We start from the raw sequence: 15,882 nt of genomic DNA on the forward strand, positions 1-15,882 counted from the left end.
GCCTCAGCGAAAACCCAAAAGGCCGACCATTGATGAGCCAAGTGGTCGAATGTCTCGAGAAATTTCAGATGAAAGGCCGACCTTTGATGAGCCAAGGGGCTCGCCACAACAGTGTAACCCGCGACAACTCTCCCAACAAGTCCCCTCAAACTACTATGAAAAAGAGAAATACTAGGAGAACTGAAACTCACAAGACGGGTGCAATCAAAGAAATCAACCTGGAAATGAAAGAAGCCGAAGCAAACCCTCCCCAAGAGCCTAAACTTTTTGAGCCTTTGAGTTCTAAAGCTGAAGATAAGGTTGAAATGTGGCCAAAGTGTAAATTTTAACATGGCTGCTGCACTTGTAAATTTTGACATCTGAACATTTTGTTTCAACTTATCGTATAAAATTCAAGAAATAAATGAATCTTTTGTTCTTTTATAATTTGCTCGTCTATCTTTTCAATAGCAAAATGGCTTAGCATTTATATACTAGTTCATGCACATTATCAATGCTTTACCCTAATACATTTGACTAGGGACTGTTCAAAGATTCGACTTCACTACTTGTTCCATTTTCATAATTGTAACGTCTACTATCCCATGTAAAGTCATAAATCTTCAGGACTTCATTCAATTAATAGCTAAAGATATCTGTAATTACTGCAACAGTTCATGTTTAGCCTCAATCCAATGGCCGGATTGGGAGATCGAAAGAGAATGGTTCAAATCTTTGGCCATGTATTAAATTCTTTCAGGCCATTTTTTGAGAAATCCTAGTCCGGCAAAAGGTATAGGAGGTTGAGGCCTTCAAGAGAAATTTAGGGTTCATAATCCGATTGGCTATATATCATATAAACTAGCGTCTCCACCTTGTACTAAACTCATAGCTCACAAAACTCTTTCGTTTAGTAATCATTCTTACCTCAATAAGGGCAATTTAGCTTTTTGGAAAAAGATATTCATGTACTAGCAATGAGACAAATAGATACCAACTCATTATGCCATTTCAAACTTGGTGAAGCATCTTTAACAAACTAATACTAAATAACGAAAATTTAACAATTCAAACAATTGGCATGCAATCCCGCAGTGAAAAGCAGAAAATACCTGAACAGATGAATTATAGAGTACTTCATAGGACCTCTATACAGCAAAAACAGTCGGGACAATGGATAAAACGTATTATGCCTGTGCTGTTCTTTCGATGGTCCGAATCCATGCAGAAAATTTTCATTCAACCAGTAAATAACTATGAGCATTTTCCTGTAAACAAAAGCAGAAAAAAGGTGAACTAGTTCAATTGGGAGTGCAAATGATAGAAGAGTAATTCTTAAAGGGAAGTTAGTATAAGAGATGATGGTGTACCAGAACTAACATCAGGTCTGATTGATAGTTATCAAAGATTTATCCAAGATCTAATCCATCCAATAAAGACCATTTAAATCTATTTAACTCTGTTTAATTCAATTTTTGTTTAAAGTTTAAGTATTAAAAATGTATTTTTCACAAGGGGAATCTGAACTAGAAACCTTAACGTTTATTGGAGTAGCATACTTTGACATTTATTAGCATAACCTTGACTGAACATCAAAACACTGACATGCAGTCAGAAAATCTAAGTGAAAACAGACTTGTGATAAATAGAAAATGACAATGTTAAGTCACAAAATTCTGGAGATGTATTTGAACTCTAAAGGACACAAATTTCAAGTTTACTAGAGGATAAACAATTCAAGGTCAAGCACGGTTATGAACTTTGTGATTCTATCTACCTATTTATTATATAGCCTACAAAAACTACTAGTCCTCTCAAATCCTTTCCATGATCCTTAACCCGTTCTCTACTCTAGCCAGGGTGACAAATGAAATCATATGCAAGCAAACTTCCTTACCCCATTCTCGGTGGAACCTTACTGCCAGTTGAGTAACCGATCTTCTTTCAGCAGGGTTAGAAAACTCCATGTTCATGGCCTCCTGAATTGCAGATAAAATTTCCCTTCTTATTTTAGCAGAGGGAACAAGGAGACTTGGTCCATGGATAGCACTCAAATCAACCACCTAAAAACCAAGGATCATAGAGGGTTAAAGTATGTTGATTTGAACTCTCAAAATTATTAAAAACCATGATTGATAGTATTTCTTATTGCAACTCAGGTCATTGTAATTGGTTTGACACATCAAGAGACATCTTTTATTAGGTAATACGTATTATATTAAGCCACAAGAAGAAATTTGAATAAAATTAAAGTTTGAAGCTGTACATGGAAAACCATTGAAACAATTGAAGGGACAATAAGTAAAATGATGGAACTTGGAGAGAAATAGAAAGCAACCATGGTACATCAAGTACTCAACCTTGGACAGACATACAGAGTGAACAATTCTTCGGGCAAGCAACTGGAAAAGCAAGTTATGCTGGGAAGGAGTGCTCAGCAATACTGACCGAGGTACATGCATGAATATTGTTACCAATACTAAAAGCAATATCTTTGGGTTCTAATAGATATCTCGAAGAAACAGAAAAATCTACCCTCCCCTAAATTGTGATACGAAATCATGTATAACAGGAGTCTGAATAATACGCTAAAAGTATGACTTGAAACTTGCCTGCTGCAACCATGGAATAACACAGTTCATAAATCTCTGTTCCAGGAGGTACGATGCCAGAGTACTGAGAATATTGTAGACATTCTTTTGGGATAAACTTTCTAGAACGGGACCAGTTCTATCAAGAAGCTCAACGAGGACAAGTTCATCACCAGAAGACAGAGCTTTTGCATATGCAGAGTCCAAGTCACCTTGGCATAGAAGACTTTTCACATGTTGCCATAGACCATCTTTGTAGTCAGGATACTCATGTCTGCCACTCATAGCTGGAACAGAAGAACAAGTAGAGGCAGCTTCATTTTTTCTGACCTGGCCAATGCCTTGTGCCCCAAGCCCGGAGCTTTTAGTCACATCATTCCCTGTAGAATTTCTACAAAATCTTACAGTATGATTAGTCCATAGCTCCATACCCTGTTTCGCGCAATTGGGTGACCTGTTTCTACAAAGTGCTTTTTCCTCCCAAACATCAGAATTCTTTACTGACAGCAAAGAAGATTGTCTGTTACGAATATCTACAGAAGGCCTTGGAGTGCAAGTAGGCAGTCGGGAAAATGAAGCACCAGCACCCTGCTTCTCAAGTCTGGAATTCGCTAAATTAGAATGCTTTCCTTTCTGCAGGAGGTCTTGCACCATTTGATCCAATACATGTTCTAAACTTAAGACCTTTGACTGTAGTAAGGACATGCTATCCATTATACCAGTTGAAAATGCCTAAAAGAAAATATAATTCATGATCAGAAAGAAAAGGTTAATACTGGCTGTCAAGCAATTATTACTGGAAGAAAACTTTTTCAAAGGTAGAAATAGAATATCAAAAAACTCAGGACTTCAAGACAATAAGATATAGCACCAGTTTACATGTGGTGCTTAGGATTAATGACGGAAGAATAAAATGATACAGGATCAATGGGTAAATTATCTTTTTTTATTATCTTATTTCGGTTGCAAGCACAAAAAAATGTTTTCATGTTAATTTTCAGCATCCTATCCACGTATATTTATCCATGTTTCCCTCTCCATAGGGTTTTGCCACCATATCCATATAAATAACTAATCTAACTTCCAGATTATTCTATTAAAATACTAAAGCTGACATGTATAGCATAAAAATGAGTGATCGTCTTTAATTTAGAGCATCTTATTTTTGGCGCATGCATAACAAAAATTTAGGATTGTCAAATCTCCCTCTCCAAAGGATATGTAATCATATACTCATATAAAATCTAAGGAATCTAACTTTTCAGTTCTAAAGAAACACTAGACACAATGAACATCAAATAAGAAATCATCATATCCGATTCCTCTATGTACCAAATGTGCTCTCATGGTGTTACTTAATGAAGTTGACCAATAAATATAAAACAAAAGAGAGAAAATTAGAAAATCGACATGATAGAACAACTCAGAATCTTCACATTTCAACTTTATATTCCTAAAAATTAGAAAATATACCAAAATCGGTCCTTTATGGTGATGAGATATATATGTGAAAAGCATTTTATGCCAAAGAATAAACCATCAACGCTGAAGGTCATCCTATGGCTTAGAATGGTTTAGAATGCATAGAGTATCGCAAATATATCGTTTAGCTATTGAGATTTACCTTGAGAAGATCCATCAAGTTGGACTGCTTGCTGTCAATCTCCAAAAGTTGTTTCTGAATGCCAACAATTTTATTCTCAATCCGTGAACAAAATAACGAGATGGTTTCTGGACTTGATTCATTGATTGCTGAATCATGACTTCTACAATCCCTAATTTTTCCAGAGCACACACCATCTTCCTCCTCGTTGTTAATTTCATCACCTGCATACCGCTGTTTTCGTCCCATGGAATTCTGCCATTGTCCCTCGGCAATATGGTTATGAGAACCAGTTACAAAATTAGGCCGTGAGTTATCACTAAGAAGGTTGGACACTGAAGAACATTCTTGTTTGCCATCCACAGGGACAAACTCATATCCTATATCTTGTGTACTTGTAGTGTAGGGCAAAATTCTATCCAATGTCTTGGTAACTGTACTCCCTTCAGATTCTTCATTCTGAACATCTGGTAAAGAAACATTATGCTTCTCTGAAACAGAAATTTCAATATTCCAATCATCATCTTTGCCACTTTGAGGGTCTTGAACATAATTCTGAGATGTCTTTCTGGCAGATAGAGGCATCCTTCTCATAGCTGACTTTGTAGTAACTTTCTTCCCCGAGACATCTTTCCAACCCGAGTCATTGTTACTGGTGACATCACTGTAATCACCTCCACAGAAGTTTTCTGCAGAAAGTGTAAATAAACAAATAAGAGCATATGAAGAGGAAACAGACTAGTAATGTAAACAAAATATCACCGTATCATATTCAGTCAAAATTAGATTTCCAATTCGGCTATAGAGGCTATTTAATGAGACCAGTTCTATTACAACCAAATGCCACCTAAACTAAACATGTTATGCGAAACAAATTTCAAAGGGTAACAATTCAGTACAAAATAAGAGTAAGAACACCAGCTACTAAACCTTTTACATAAGATCCAGCCTCGGAGGGTTCAGAAATATCAGGTCCAGGAACACTTCTCCAGTATTGAAGGGCATGCAGGACTGTGTCCCTAACTGGTTTGACCTATAAGAGACAAGAACCTCATAATATGGTACAACCATTTATAAGCAAATTCCCCAGAGTACAAATCCAGAACAAATTATAACCTTATCAAAACGACATGACTCCAGGGAATGGATGCAGGAAGCCTTGAAAGATCCCAAAAAAGATGCACCACTTGAAGCAATCTCTCCCAATGCTATAGAAGCAGCTTTACGTGTTGTCCAGTCACTGTTTTTAAGAGATTCTTGAATGCTAGCCATCGCTGCAGCCAGAAGACTTTGTGTTGTAGCACCCCCTGCCTGGAATGAACATTAAAATGCAAGTTTTACCATAAATTAAGAAGGTATATTGAAAACAATCAACAGAAAACAATGATAGTGAAGGAGCAGCAGATAAAACCCACTCCATGAATCGCCAAGGATGGAAATAGCAATAACTTATGAATCATTTGTTACACATCCAACCTAAAACGGACCTGGATAATGCTTCTGTTTAATTCAATTACTGAAGATTTCGCCATTAAGCGTGGATTCTTCAGCAATTTTGTAGTGCGAGCCAACATCCTTTGCAAAATTGAAGCTGGAGGATCATGGGTATTGTCAATGACCCTTGCCAAGCACAAAGCTGCGCCTGATTGCACATAGTTATTTTGTTCACCCAATGCTTCAAAAAGTGGCTTCACTAACATAATAAAAACGCCATTATTATCATCTTCGTGATCACTCAATTTTGAAGCCAAAACACCCATTGTTTCATGGCAAGTATCCCTCACAACCGAGTCTGGATCCTTAAGCCTCTTAAGGATGCTAGCAACCATCTTAGTTAGATAGGGAACAATTAGGCCCTGATGGAATCTAGCTAACGTAGCCATCAACTGACGGACTCCTTTCTAACCGCGCTCTTCTTCTCTGAATCAGTCTCCAATATGCATGACAAAAATGGGGAAATCTTATTCGGGGTTAAACATTCTGCTGTTTTCTCAAGTTCAACAGCTCCAATTTGATATGTATCTCTATCGCCTAACTTGTTCAGCGCCAAATTCACCTTACTCTTTAGCTCAAAAGCTACCTGTTGTGAAGTGATCTTGGAGGGTCCTTTGGCTTTCTTTTGCGTGTGTGCCTTCATCATGCTACTAGCTATCCACCTATTTTTACAGGATTAAAGAGTTTTACAGGAAGCACCATTGATTGTAACATGAATTTGCAAAAAGAAAAAAGAATGAAATAAAATATAAGATTTCTTCTTACCAATAAAAGATTCTATTCATTTACCCGGTAAGAAATCACACAATGGACAACTCTGAAACTTAAACACCATCTTCCATTCCTTTCTAATTAGAATAGTTATAATCTTTGTGAATCTGGGAAAACATGAAACCCTTTTTAAATAAAAAACCGAAACCCTATCACAAACAGGACGATCGCCTAATTGAAACCCGGAAGACACGGATTTCAAATTTTCCATTTCGTTTCTGTTATTTTCTTAGATTTTCTCGGTAAACAAACAGAAAACTTCATAAATTCCAAAAGAAGAAACCCAGCTTAGTAGCTTACACTTAACAACGAAATACGGGAAACTCAGAGCTGAAAGGGCGAAAACAACATCATTTTACTGCAGCAGAAATTTGAAATTTTTAGTAACTTACTCCCAAGAGACCAGAACATCAGCGAAACGGGGCTGCTTCAAAGCTGATTAAACTGGAAAATTGTAAATAACAGATGAAATATGAAATTTAAATTTTCAAAAAAAGAAAAGGGAAATGCACGAATCTCAGTGTTCCGTACGTTGTTGTTTTTTGCTTTGCTTCAGTTTTCGCGCTTTCTCTGCGTGTTTTGAATTTGAGGGAGTGCTTTGACCGTGTGATCTTCTTATTCTCGCCACGTGTCATTTTCAAAGGCATATTCCCAATGGACGACTTCGATCGTCTTTTCTCTTTGCGCTTAAATGTTTAGGAAAACTATCCTATTAGTCATCTAACTCAAAATAATTTAATTTTTTAACACTTTATTCAGTCACTAATGGTAGTTTTGACAAAATAATTTGTGATCTAATTAAAATTTTAAGCTTAAGGAATTTTCTCAAATTCATAATATTATCCTTCCTTTTTAATTACATCAATTCAACTCTCAGGTTCATGTAATTGGATTTAAGTTGCCCTTTGATCGATGAAAATCATTTTTAACATTTACCGTATTAACATGATAGATTTTTTTTGAGAAAAGTATTAACATGGTATTTAATTGAGCTAATATGATGGCAGCCCGTCCATAAACAAATGTAGAGTGTGATATATCATAGGATTTCAAAATTTGGAGGCCCCATATTTTTTAAAAATATCTTGATTTTGCTTTTAAGAGCATTCAAATGTTAACACTTTTTAAATAATGACATGATTATAGAGTTGTTTTGTGATATTTTCTTAATTTCATATGTTTGAATTTTTATTTTATTTTATAAGAAACAATCGTAATATAGTATATTGTGATATTTTACAATTCTATCTTATTATAAAATATTTTAGGGGTCTTATTTTAAAATGTTGCACAAGACCTCCAAATCTATTGGGAAGAACATGCATGATGGTATACATTATTGACATGATAGTCCTTGTGTGAATGATGACATAACAAAATAAAGTAATTAATTTTTGACTGAGTTCAAGAACATAATTGATTTTTATATAAAGTTTGAAGACTTATTCAATCTTTAGACATAAAAATAAAATAAAAGCTTAAGAAATTATTAAAATTTTAAAATATAAAGAAAAAACTAAATAAAAGAACTGGGTTTGATGTATATATTTCTAAGTTTTCTCTTATTCTAGCTCTTAACTTATATCTCTTCCCTAATTTGACCTTTCACAAGTAACTCGTTAATTAACTAGAAAGACCTCACAATTTTTTAACACCGTTATGTCAAAGGGGACAAAAACGATTATGCAGTGAAATTTTAAGAATGGTTATTAACAAAATATAACTTACAGATCCAAAACGAGAATTGAATATAGTTTAGGGGTCAATTTATCTATTAAACCTTTTGAAAAGTGGAAAAAGACAATACTAGCCGCTAGACTAGATTTTTATTGGCATTAATGATCATTGATTTAGTATATCCAATAATCCGTTGAAAAAAACTAACCAATAACACTATTACACGCACAGATTATAAAACTTTATGTTAAAAATGTAAATTTATAAAATTTTAAGAATCAAAATATATTATCAATTAAATAAAATTATGGATAGATATTACTATAATCGAGAACCAAGGCCTATATTCCATTGCAAACCAAGTATTATAGCATGCATAAAATGTAAACCTAATCGGAAACACCAAGCCCTAGCTCTGCGTTCTTATTTTATAATATATATCATAAAATGCCTTGTAAACCAAGGCAAGCAACGCCATCGAGATTCAGTAAACCATCCAGCGACCATTCTCCAACTGAACCATCTTCTGAGGTTCTCACCGACCCACCAGTTCGGAGGAATTTTGTGCTCATTTTTCACACGGTCTAAGTATTTGTTCACGAGTCCTATCATGGTCTAGTTTGTCTGCCGGAGTGTTCTTCTCGATGTCTTTGATCGCAACTCCATGAGCATATAAATCCATATTGTGACAACTATAGTACTCTGGAATACCTCCACGGAGATGCTTGCGTTTAGGTTCATATTCATCTTCGCCTTCATCGAAAGAGCCAATGGCTCTACGGGTGCGTTTGCGTTTAGGTTCATTTCCATCTTCGTCTTCATCAGAGAGCCTGTGCCGTTGAGCTCATCTTCGTATTCGTCGGGAAAAGCAGCGTATAAGCCGAATGGTCCTTTCCATTTTAAGAACTTCGACTCATGAGTGTTGACAATCAACTTGTTTCCGAATTCAGCGTACGAGAACATCCCCGGTGGAAGAGTAGGAACGAAATCCCTTTCATTTTTCATACGAAGAAGATGAAGTTGATCGCCGAGTGTATCAAATACAAGTGCCAAACCGGGGTTTCCGACACGCGGACCGCCGTACGTGAAGGCGGTGACCATGGACGACTTGTTTCGGTTTCCGGTGGAAGGCTTGTTATAACCATTAGCAACAATGTCCATTGCAGTTAGCGTTGCGAGCGCTGCACCCAAGCTAAACCCCGTCACGGTTATGCTGGTTTCCTCGTCTTTGTACCTGTTCAGAAGTTCCTTCACCGCGTCCAGGACCTGGAAAACGCAACGCAACAAGAAATCAATGGTTTGTAAAATTAAATATGTGGTGAAAACAAGTATATATATATATAGGTACCTGCTCTCTGGCACTGGTTTTGCTATGAGTAGAATCGGGTCTTGTTCCAGTATAAAGAGAGTGAAAGCCATTATGTACGGTAGCATGATGTTCTTTGGCAGTGGCGAACAGGTCCGAAGCGTTTCTTTGAATTATAAACCGAGCATCATTGAGCCATTCGGAAGTTGTCGAGGTTCCTCTCCAAGCGATCAAAATGTCCCTCCGGCCGAGGGCATGCTTTCCTTCATCGGTGGCCACTGCTACATATCCGAACCATGACGACTCAACATAGTCGGAGCCAGCATAAAGAAAATGAGTCACATCGTACTTATATGGGTTTCCTTTTACAAGACAAGCCTTGGAGAAGAACTCTTCTTTGGAGGCGTCTGGTTCATGGGTTTTACTATTGAGGAGGTCTGCCACGGCTCCAGCTCCTTGAGCATAGTGAATTATGCAGCAGCGGAGAACGGGATCTAGAGGTTGAAGGAGACCATCCCAGTTGTTCTCTCCACTTAGTTCTCTCCAACGACTTGCTACGGAGCTACCATCTCTCTTTTTCTCTGGTTTTCCCCGTCAGCACCCATGGGTGTGGGCATGTGTATAATATATAGTGTGTATATAGAATATAGCTGGCATATAGTGTGTATATAATTTTTATTAAGTGGTTACATATTAAATAATAATTTGCATGTAATAGTAAATATTAAATAGTAGTTGCATTGCATATCGTATAATTTCATATTAAATAATTGCATTACATATTGTATTATATATTAAATAGTTGTATATTGCATAGTTTATATTACATAGTATAAACTATATAATTTGCCTGTTAGAATAAATAGTCTATTTTTATTTTATTTTTTGAATAATAAAAACTCAAAAATAATAGTCCATTGCATTAGATAATAATCCATTTACATAGTTATTTAGGCCCAAATAATAGCCCATATTTTTACAAATATAACAACAACAACAAAAACTAGCCTAAATACATGCTTCAGCCGCCGGTTTTGGATGCCTTGGGGGATTGTTGTTTTGAAAAGTTAAAGATGAAGCATTTATGTTAGTTCAACTTTTTAGATGAGGCATTTATAGTAGTTCAAATTTTTAGGTGATCACATCACCAATCTTTGTGAAGTAACACAAATTAATCTCCACCCTTGATTAGCTTTCATCCAAAGATCACTATTGCTTTAATCCATGTGAAAGAAACACAATTTCATGTGAGCCCTTGGATGAGAAACTAGATTCAATGGCTCTCATCAAACCACATCATGCATCTAAGTAAAAAAGCAAGGATCAATCTCAATCGTTGGATCAAGATTAGATCCAATGGTTAAGATTTCATCTTTCAAAGAAAGCTTCGCCCTCTACAGCCGACCCGAGAGTTCACCGACGAGTCACCAGCGCATGTCCAGTCATCTTCCTCGTCGAGTCGTCGCTTTATCGCCGCCGGTCATGTTTCGAGCATGCAAAAAATCAAGGAAAAGAAAAAAAGAAAAATATAGCTCAAGATCATTCTTGAATATAAGCCTGTTCTAATTGTTTTTTAGCGAGAACGATTAGATTAAGAGTCGAATTTCATTAATATAAAATGAGCTTCAATTATTAGCATTAATCACACAACAAGCATCCAGATTAATCCAAGGATTTTCGAAGTAAAGTATTGGAAAATAATGGGTTTTTACCTTTGAAGTTTCGCCACCACCGCTCGTCGTTGATTCCGGTTTCAATGTGAGCTTTTTTTTGCTTGTTTCTTGGTTCTAACGCGTTAGGGTCGGTGATGGTTAGGTGGTCGGCTGGCGTTGGATTTGATAGCCGAGTGGTGGCTAGTGTTCGGTCGGTGTTGGATTCCGACGAAGGAGATGGTGGCGATTGGGTTTTGGTTTAGGGGTTGGTAGTTTAGGTTGTGTGAAGTTGGGAAAATCCTTTTGGATTTTGGTTTAGCTTAGGTTTTATTCTTGATGATTTTTGGGGTTGGATGAGAAAGAGGTTGAAGATTTTGGTGTTTTAGGTGTTTTGATCCTAAAAAAATTAGTTTGGATATGATTTTGGGTGTTTACGTGGATCAAAATGAGTTGTTGGATAAGAACATAAGAAGAACATGAGAAAGAAAATGTTGTTTGATCTTGAAAAGCAATTTTCTGAGAGGTTTTGTATAACACCCTTAACTCATATTCGTACCGTATACGAGTTAAATATGTCACATAAATTATAAAAAATATTATTTAAAAATTAGTAAAATTTTATTTCTTTTAACAATTAACTGATATAAATATTAAAACAACTATAAACTTATTAATATGTATGTCAATAACTACAAATACAATAAAATAAGACCTCCTTACTTATTATGGTGTAAGACTTGATTTTTTCAAAATGACGCTGGTGTGCGTTTTACCTTGCTCGTTAGTTTAATACCTACGTATGAACCAATCACACACTAAGTTTTTTATTTAGTGAGGCAATATAATAAAATAAATAAAACTTTTAATATATAGAACATGTGATATTATATAAAAATATTATTAAAATTTAACATATGTAAATCCAATTACAATCATTAAAATTATTTGCATATTAGTAGTTATAAATTTAACTGTTAGCTCAAAACTCATAATAAAATTTTTACTTAAATAGTCTGACAACAACATATTGTGTCACAATTTTGTATACTCTTCAATTCATATTATTGCTTACTGTATATCATGAAAATATGGTACGCGAGTCAGTAAATGAGTACACTCCTACCCGATTGATGGTTACAGAAAATTTACATGATAAGGGTATCAATACCTTACTAGTATGGTGTAAAAAATTAAGAAAATAGACCTATGTATATACTAGGAAAAAGATATCAATATTTTACCATAACATCGGTACTTATCTTAAATATCGATGTTTTACAAGTTTGACATTTTAAAATTTAGAAGAGTTAAAATTGATGATCAATAGACTATTGATACTCTTCACGTGTATTATACTACCTAAAATTTTGGAAAATAAATAAGTATCGACACCTAACTGAAGGTACTAATAACTAGGCATGTATAGATACTTTATACTTAATATCGATATTTTTTACTAATTTGCAAGAACTGAGATTGAGAATGCATGGTATTGATGCCTTGAGGTTATGTAGATGCCCTGCAATTCTAATGCATAAAGTTGAGTTTCAAAAGACTCAAACATGTCTTAACCATATTTAAACACATTGAGTAGTTGGAACATATAAAAAACATGATTTGGGATGTAAGACTTCACCATCTTCTTTGTATTTGAATTAAATAATTGGACTTTGAGATGTTTTTAATATATACGAATTCTCGAAAGACATTTAAAGAAAAGTAAGCCACAATTAAAATGATCAAATTTGGAGATTAAAGTGCCAACATCCAAAAAGATCTTAATTTATCATATTCATAAAAAATTTAATAAAAATCTAATGATAATTTATGAAACAATAACGATTTTTTGGTGTAAAAATCGGGTTAATAAGAAATCAGAGCATTCTTGAATTCATAACTTAGTTTGATGTATATTTTTAATTTTTCTAAGTTTACCCCTGAATCATTTATTCACAATTAACCTTCACATGTATATTAATTGATTAGAAATATCACATATTTAACACGTCAGTTAATGGGGTCAAAAACGACTAGACAATGAAACTTAAAGGTCACTTTGATTAAAAAAAAGTTGAAGGACCAAAATAAGAATTAAGATGTAGTTTAGGGCTCAATTTACTTTGTAAGCCTTTTGAAAATTGGGAAATCCAATAGTACGTAGCTAGTAGACCAGATTTTTTATTGGCATTGATCGTTCTTTAAAGGATGTGAAATGGTGTACTTTTCTCTTGATGATTGATTTAATATCTCTAATAATCCGTTGAAAAAAGGATCTATAACACTACATGATCATTAAATTTTATCAACTTGTTATAAAATATAATTAAATTTATCAAACTTTTACACTGAAATTTTAGATTCATCTTCATCTGAATTTGGTTGAGATTCATCTTCGTCTTCATCTCCGCGGATACGTTTAAGTTCATCATCTAGAGGGACTATGCGACTACGCAGGGTACGTTTGCGCTTAGTGCCTATGCCATTAAAGCATATAATAGAAAACGGATCCCATCGACTTCATACTCGAAGGAGAAAAGATTCCCTTCAAGTTGTTCGATACCGAGGAGTCAACAATCAATTTATTTCTGAACTGGTTTTCGAACTCCGTGGAAGTTTAGGAACTAAATCTTTTTTTATACGAAGAAGATGAAGGTGTTTGCCGAGTTACCAAGTAGGCTTTTCAAATTAGCGTTTTCCGATATGCGGACCGCCGTACGTGAAGGCAGTGACCATGAACGGCTTGTTGCCGGTGGTGGGCTTGTTATATCCATTGGCAACTATGCCCATTGCGGTTAGCGTTGCGAGTGGTGCAGCCAAGCTGAAGCCCGTCACAGTTATGATTATTTCCTCATTTTCGTACTTGTTAATAAGTTCCTTTACCGCGTCCAGGACCCGAAGAAAGCAGGGTAGCAAGGAAATGAAGTTATTGTTTTTACTATCTACTTATACAACAGGTTAGTAGAAAACAAGTACGTACCTTCTAGTTTTGCGTCGAGTTCTTTTTCCAGTATAAAGAGAGTAGAAGGCCCCGTGCAGTTTAGCACCGTGTTCCTTGGCGGTGGGGAATGTCTCTGTATCGGATGTTTCACGTTTGTTTTATGAAGCAATCATTGAGCAACTCCCAGGCTGTCATGGTTCCTCTCTAAGCGATCAAAATATCCCTCCGGCCGAGGGCACGCTTTCCTTCATCGGTGGCCACTGCTACATATCCGAACCATGAGGACCGAACTCTTGTGCCAGCATAAATGAAGCGATCCACGTCGTACTCGTATGGGTTTCCATTTACAAGACAAGCCTTGAGAAAACTCTTCTTTCGAGGCTCAGGTTCTCTGGTCTTTTGCGTTGAACATATCTTTCATGGCTGCACTCCTTGACAGTAATGAATGATATATCTGAGGAGATGAGGATGTAGAGGTTCAAGGAGAACTTCCCAATTGTTCTCGCCGCCTAGTTCTCGCCAACGGCTTGCTATGGATCCACCCATCACTTTTTTTTTTCTTTTCCAAATTTCATGCTAGGAATCTTCAAACGGTTAATGTTGAAAAATCAAACCACATGGGCTACTAAGCAGCTGGTGGCTTTGAAAAAAAATTATTAAAAACTAATTTTGTTGATTTTTTATATGGTCAAATTACAAACTTTAGTCATTAAACTTTAGTGTATTTACAATATTAAGTCCTTAAGATTTAGTTATAAATACACTATCTCATTTGGCTTCAGAACCATCCCAAAGCATTCTAGCTTTCTTCCAATACTAGAGAGAATTTAGAGAGTTTCTTGAGAGTTGTTTTCTCCTTTTTATCAAGAGAATTATCATTGTTTCTCCTTGGTCGATGAGAGAAGTTGTAATTCCATTTCTCATAGTGAAATTCTTCTACCGTTGCCCGTGATTTTTACCCTATATTATTCAGGGGTTTTCCACGTAAATTTTGTGTCTCTTTTATCTTCATTTTTATTTTCTCAAATTATCAGTTGCGATTTTGCTCTATCTGATAGCCGTCTTCCGCAACAATTGGTATCAGAGTCAGATTTGAGTGTGTAATATATGCTTATTATCTTTGTGGTTGCCACCAAAAGGTGGATCATCCAACATAAGAAAATAAGAAGGTATTACCCATTCTTTGAGGTTCCAGAGAACTATTCACGATAGTGAAATAATGGGAGCTATCCGTAAAAGAAGTATGTCAACGAAATTTGATATTGAAAATTCAATGGGAAAATTTCTCATTGTGGAAATTGAAGATGAAGGCTATCCTGAGGAATACGGTTGTCTAACAGCTATCAGTGAAAGGCCGTGGATTTCGCAGATGACATCAATGGAACGAGATGGACGAGAATGCTATGGCAAACTATCATATAGCATTAGTAGATGAAGTATTGTCAAGCATCGAGGAGAAGAGACAACTAAGGAGATATGGGATCATCTCACCAAATTGTACGAGGCCACATCGCTGCACAATAAATTTTTCTTAAGAGAAAATTGTACACTCTCCGTATGTCAGAATCTACTTCAGTGACGAAACACTTAAATACACTGAACACTTTATTTTCTCAGCTTACATCCTTAAGTTGTAAAATAGGAGAACAAGAACGTGCTGAACTTCTACTTCAAAGTCTACCAGATTCGTATGATCAACTCATCATCAACTTGACAAATAGTAATGTCACCAGTCTAGTCTTCGATGACGTTGCAGCTACTGTTCTACAAGAAGAAAACCGGCCCAAGAACAAGGAAGACAGACAAGTAAATCTGCAACAAGCAGAAGCATTGACAACGACGAGAGGGAGATCAACAGAACGTGGCCAAAG

General features: G+C 35.7%; 2 protein-coding genes and 1 long non-coding RNA gene across 3 annotated transcripts; all 3 read right to left on the minus strand.

The window, feature by feature from the left end:
* Positions 1 to 1,069: 1,069 nt before the first annotated feature.
* On the minus strand, positions 1,070 to 6,980 carry LOC120189206 (TORTIFOLIA1-like protein 2). Its single transcript, XM_039192523.1, is given in 9 exon segments — positions 1,070 to 1,247; positions 1,877 to 2,042; positions 2,592 to 3,302; positions 4,195 to 4,862; positions 5,104 to 5,206; positions 5,290 to 5,484; positions 5,661 to 6,061; positions 6,064 to 6,329; positions 6,831 to 6,980. Coding segments are annotated over 8 exon segments (2,508 nt in total). The 5' UTR covers positions 6,314 to 6,329; positions 6,831 to 6,980; the 3' UTR covers positions 1,070 to 1,233.
* Positions 6,981 to 8,730: 1,750 nt separating this feature from the next.
* LOC120189353 (phospholipase A1-IIgamma-like) lies at positions 8,731 to 10,026 on the minus strand. The gene is made up of 3 exons (XM_039192657.1): positions 10,023 to 10,026; positions 9,464 to 9,915; positions 8,731 to 9,381 (listed from the first exon to the last, which is right to left on the minus strand). Exons 1-3 carry the CDS (start codon positions 10,024 to 10,026, stop codon positions 8,731 to 8,733), a joined length of 1,107 nt encoding a protein of 368 aa, XP_039048588.1.
* A 295-nt stretch (positions 10,027 to 10,321) lies between these two features.
* LOC120189208 lies at positions 10,322 to 11,597 on the minus strand. Its single transcript, XR_005522491.1, has 2 exons — positions 11,134 to 11,597; positions 10,322 to 10,886 (listed from the first exon to the last, which is right to left on the minus strand). It is a non-coding gene; the product is annotated as an uncharacterized LOC120189208 (long non-coding RNA).
* Positions 11,598 to 15,882: the final 4,285 nt, after the last annotated feature.

This window comes from Hibiscus syriacus, unplaced genomic scaffold, assembly GCF_006381635.1.
Source record: "Hibiscus syriacus cultivar Baekdansim isolate YM2019G1 unplaced genomic scaffold, ASM638163v2 tig00116954_pilon, whole genome shotgun sequence".
In the NCBI taxonomy this organism is placed as follows: Eukaryota; Viridiplantae; Streptophyta; class Magnoliopsida; order Malvales; family Malvaceae; genus Hibiscus; species Hibiscus syriacus.

Excerpts from the sequence above, each read along its gene's own strand:
- LOC120189353 (XM_039192657.1), bottom strand. Across the intron at positions 9,382-9,463 it reads AAACCAGTGCCAGAGAGCAG|GTCCTGGACGCGGTGAAGGA; the intron begins GTACCTATATAT and ends TGCGTTTTCCAG.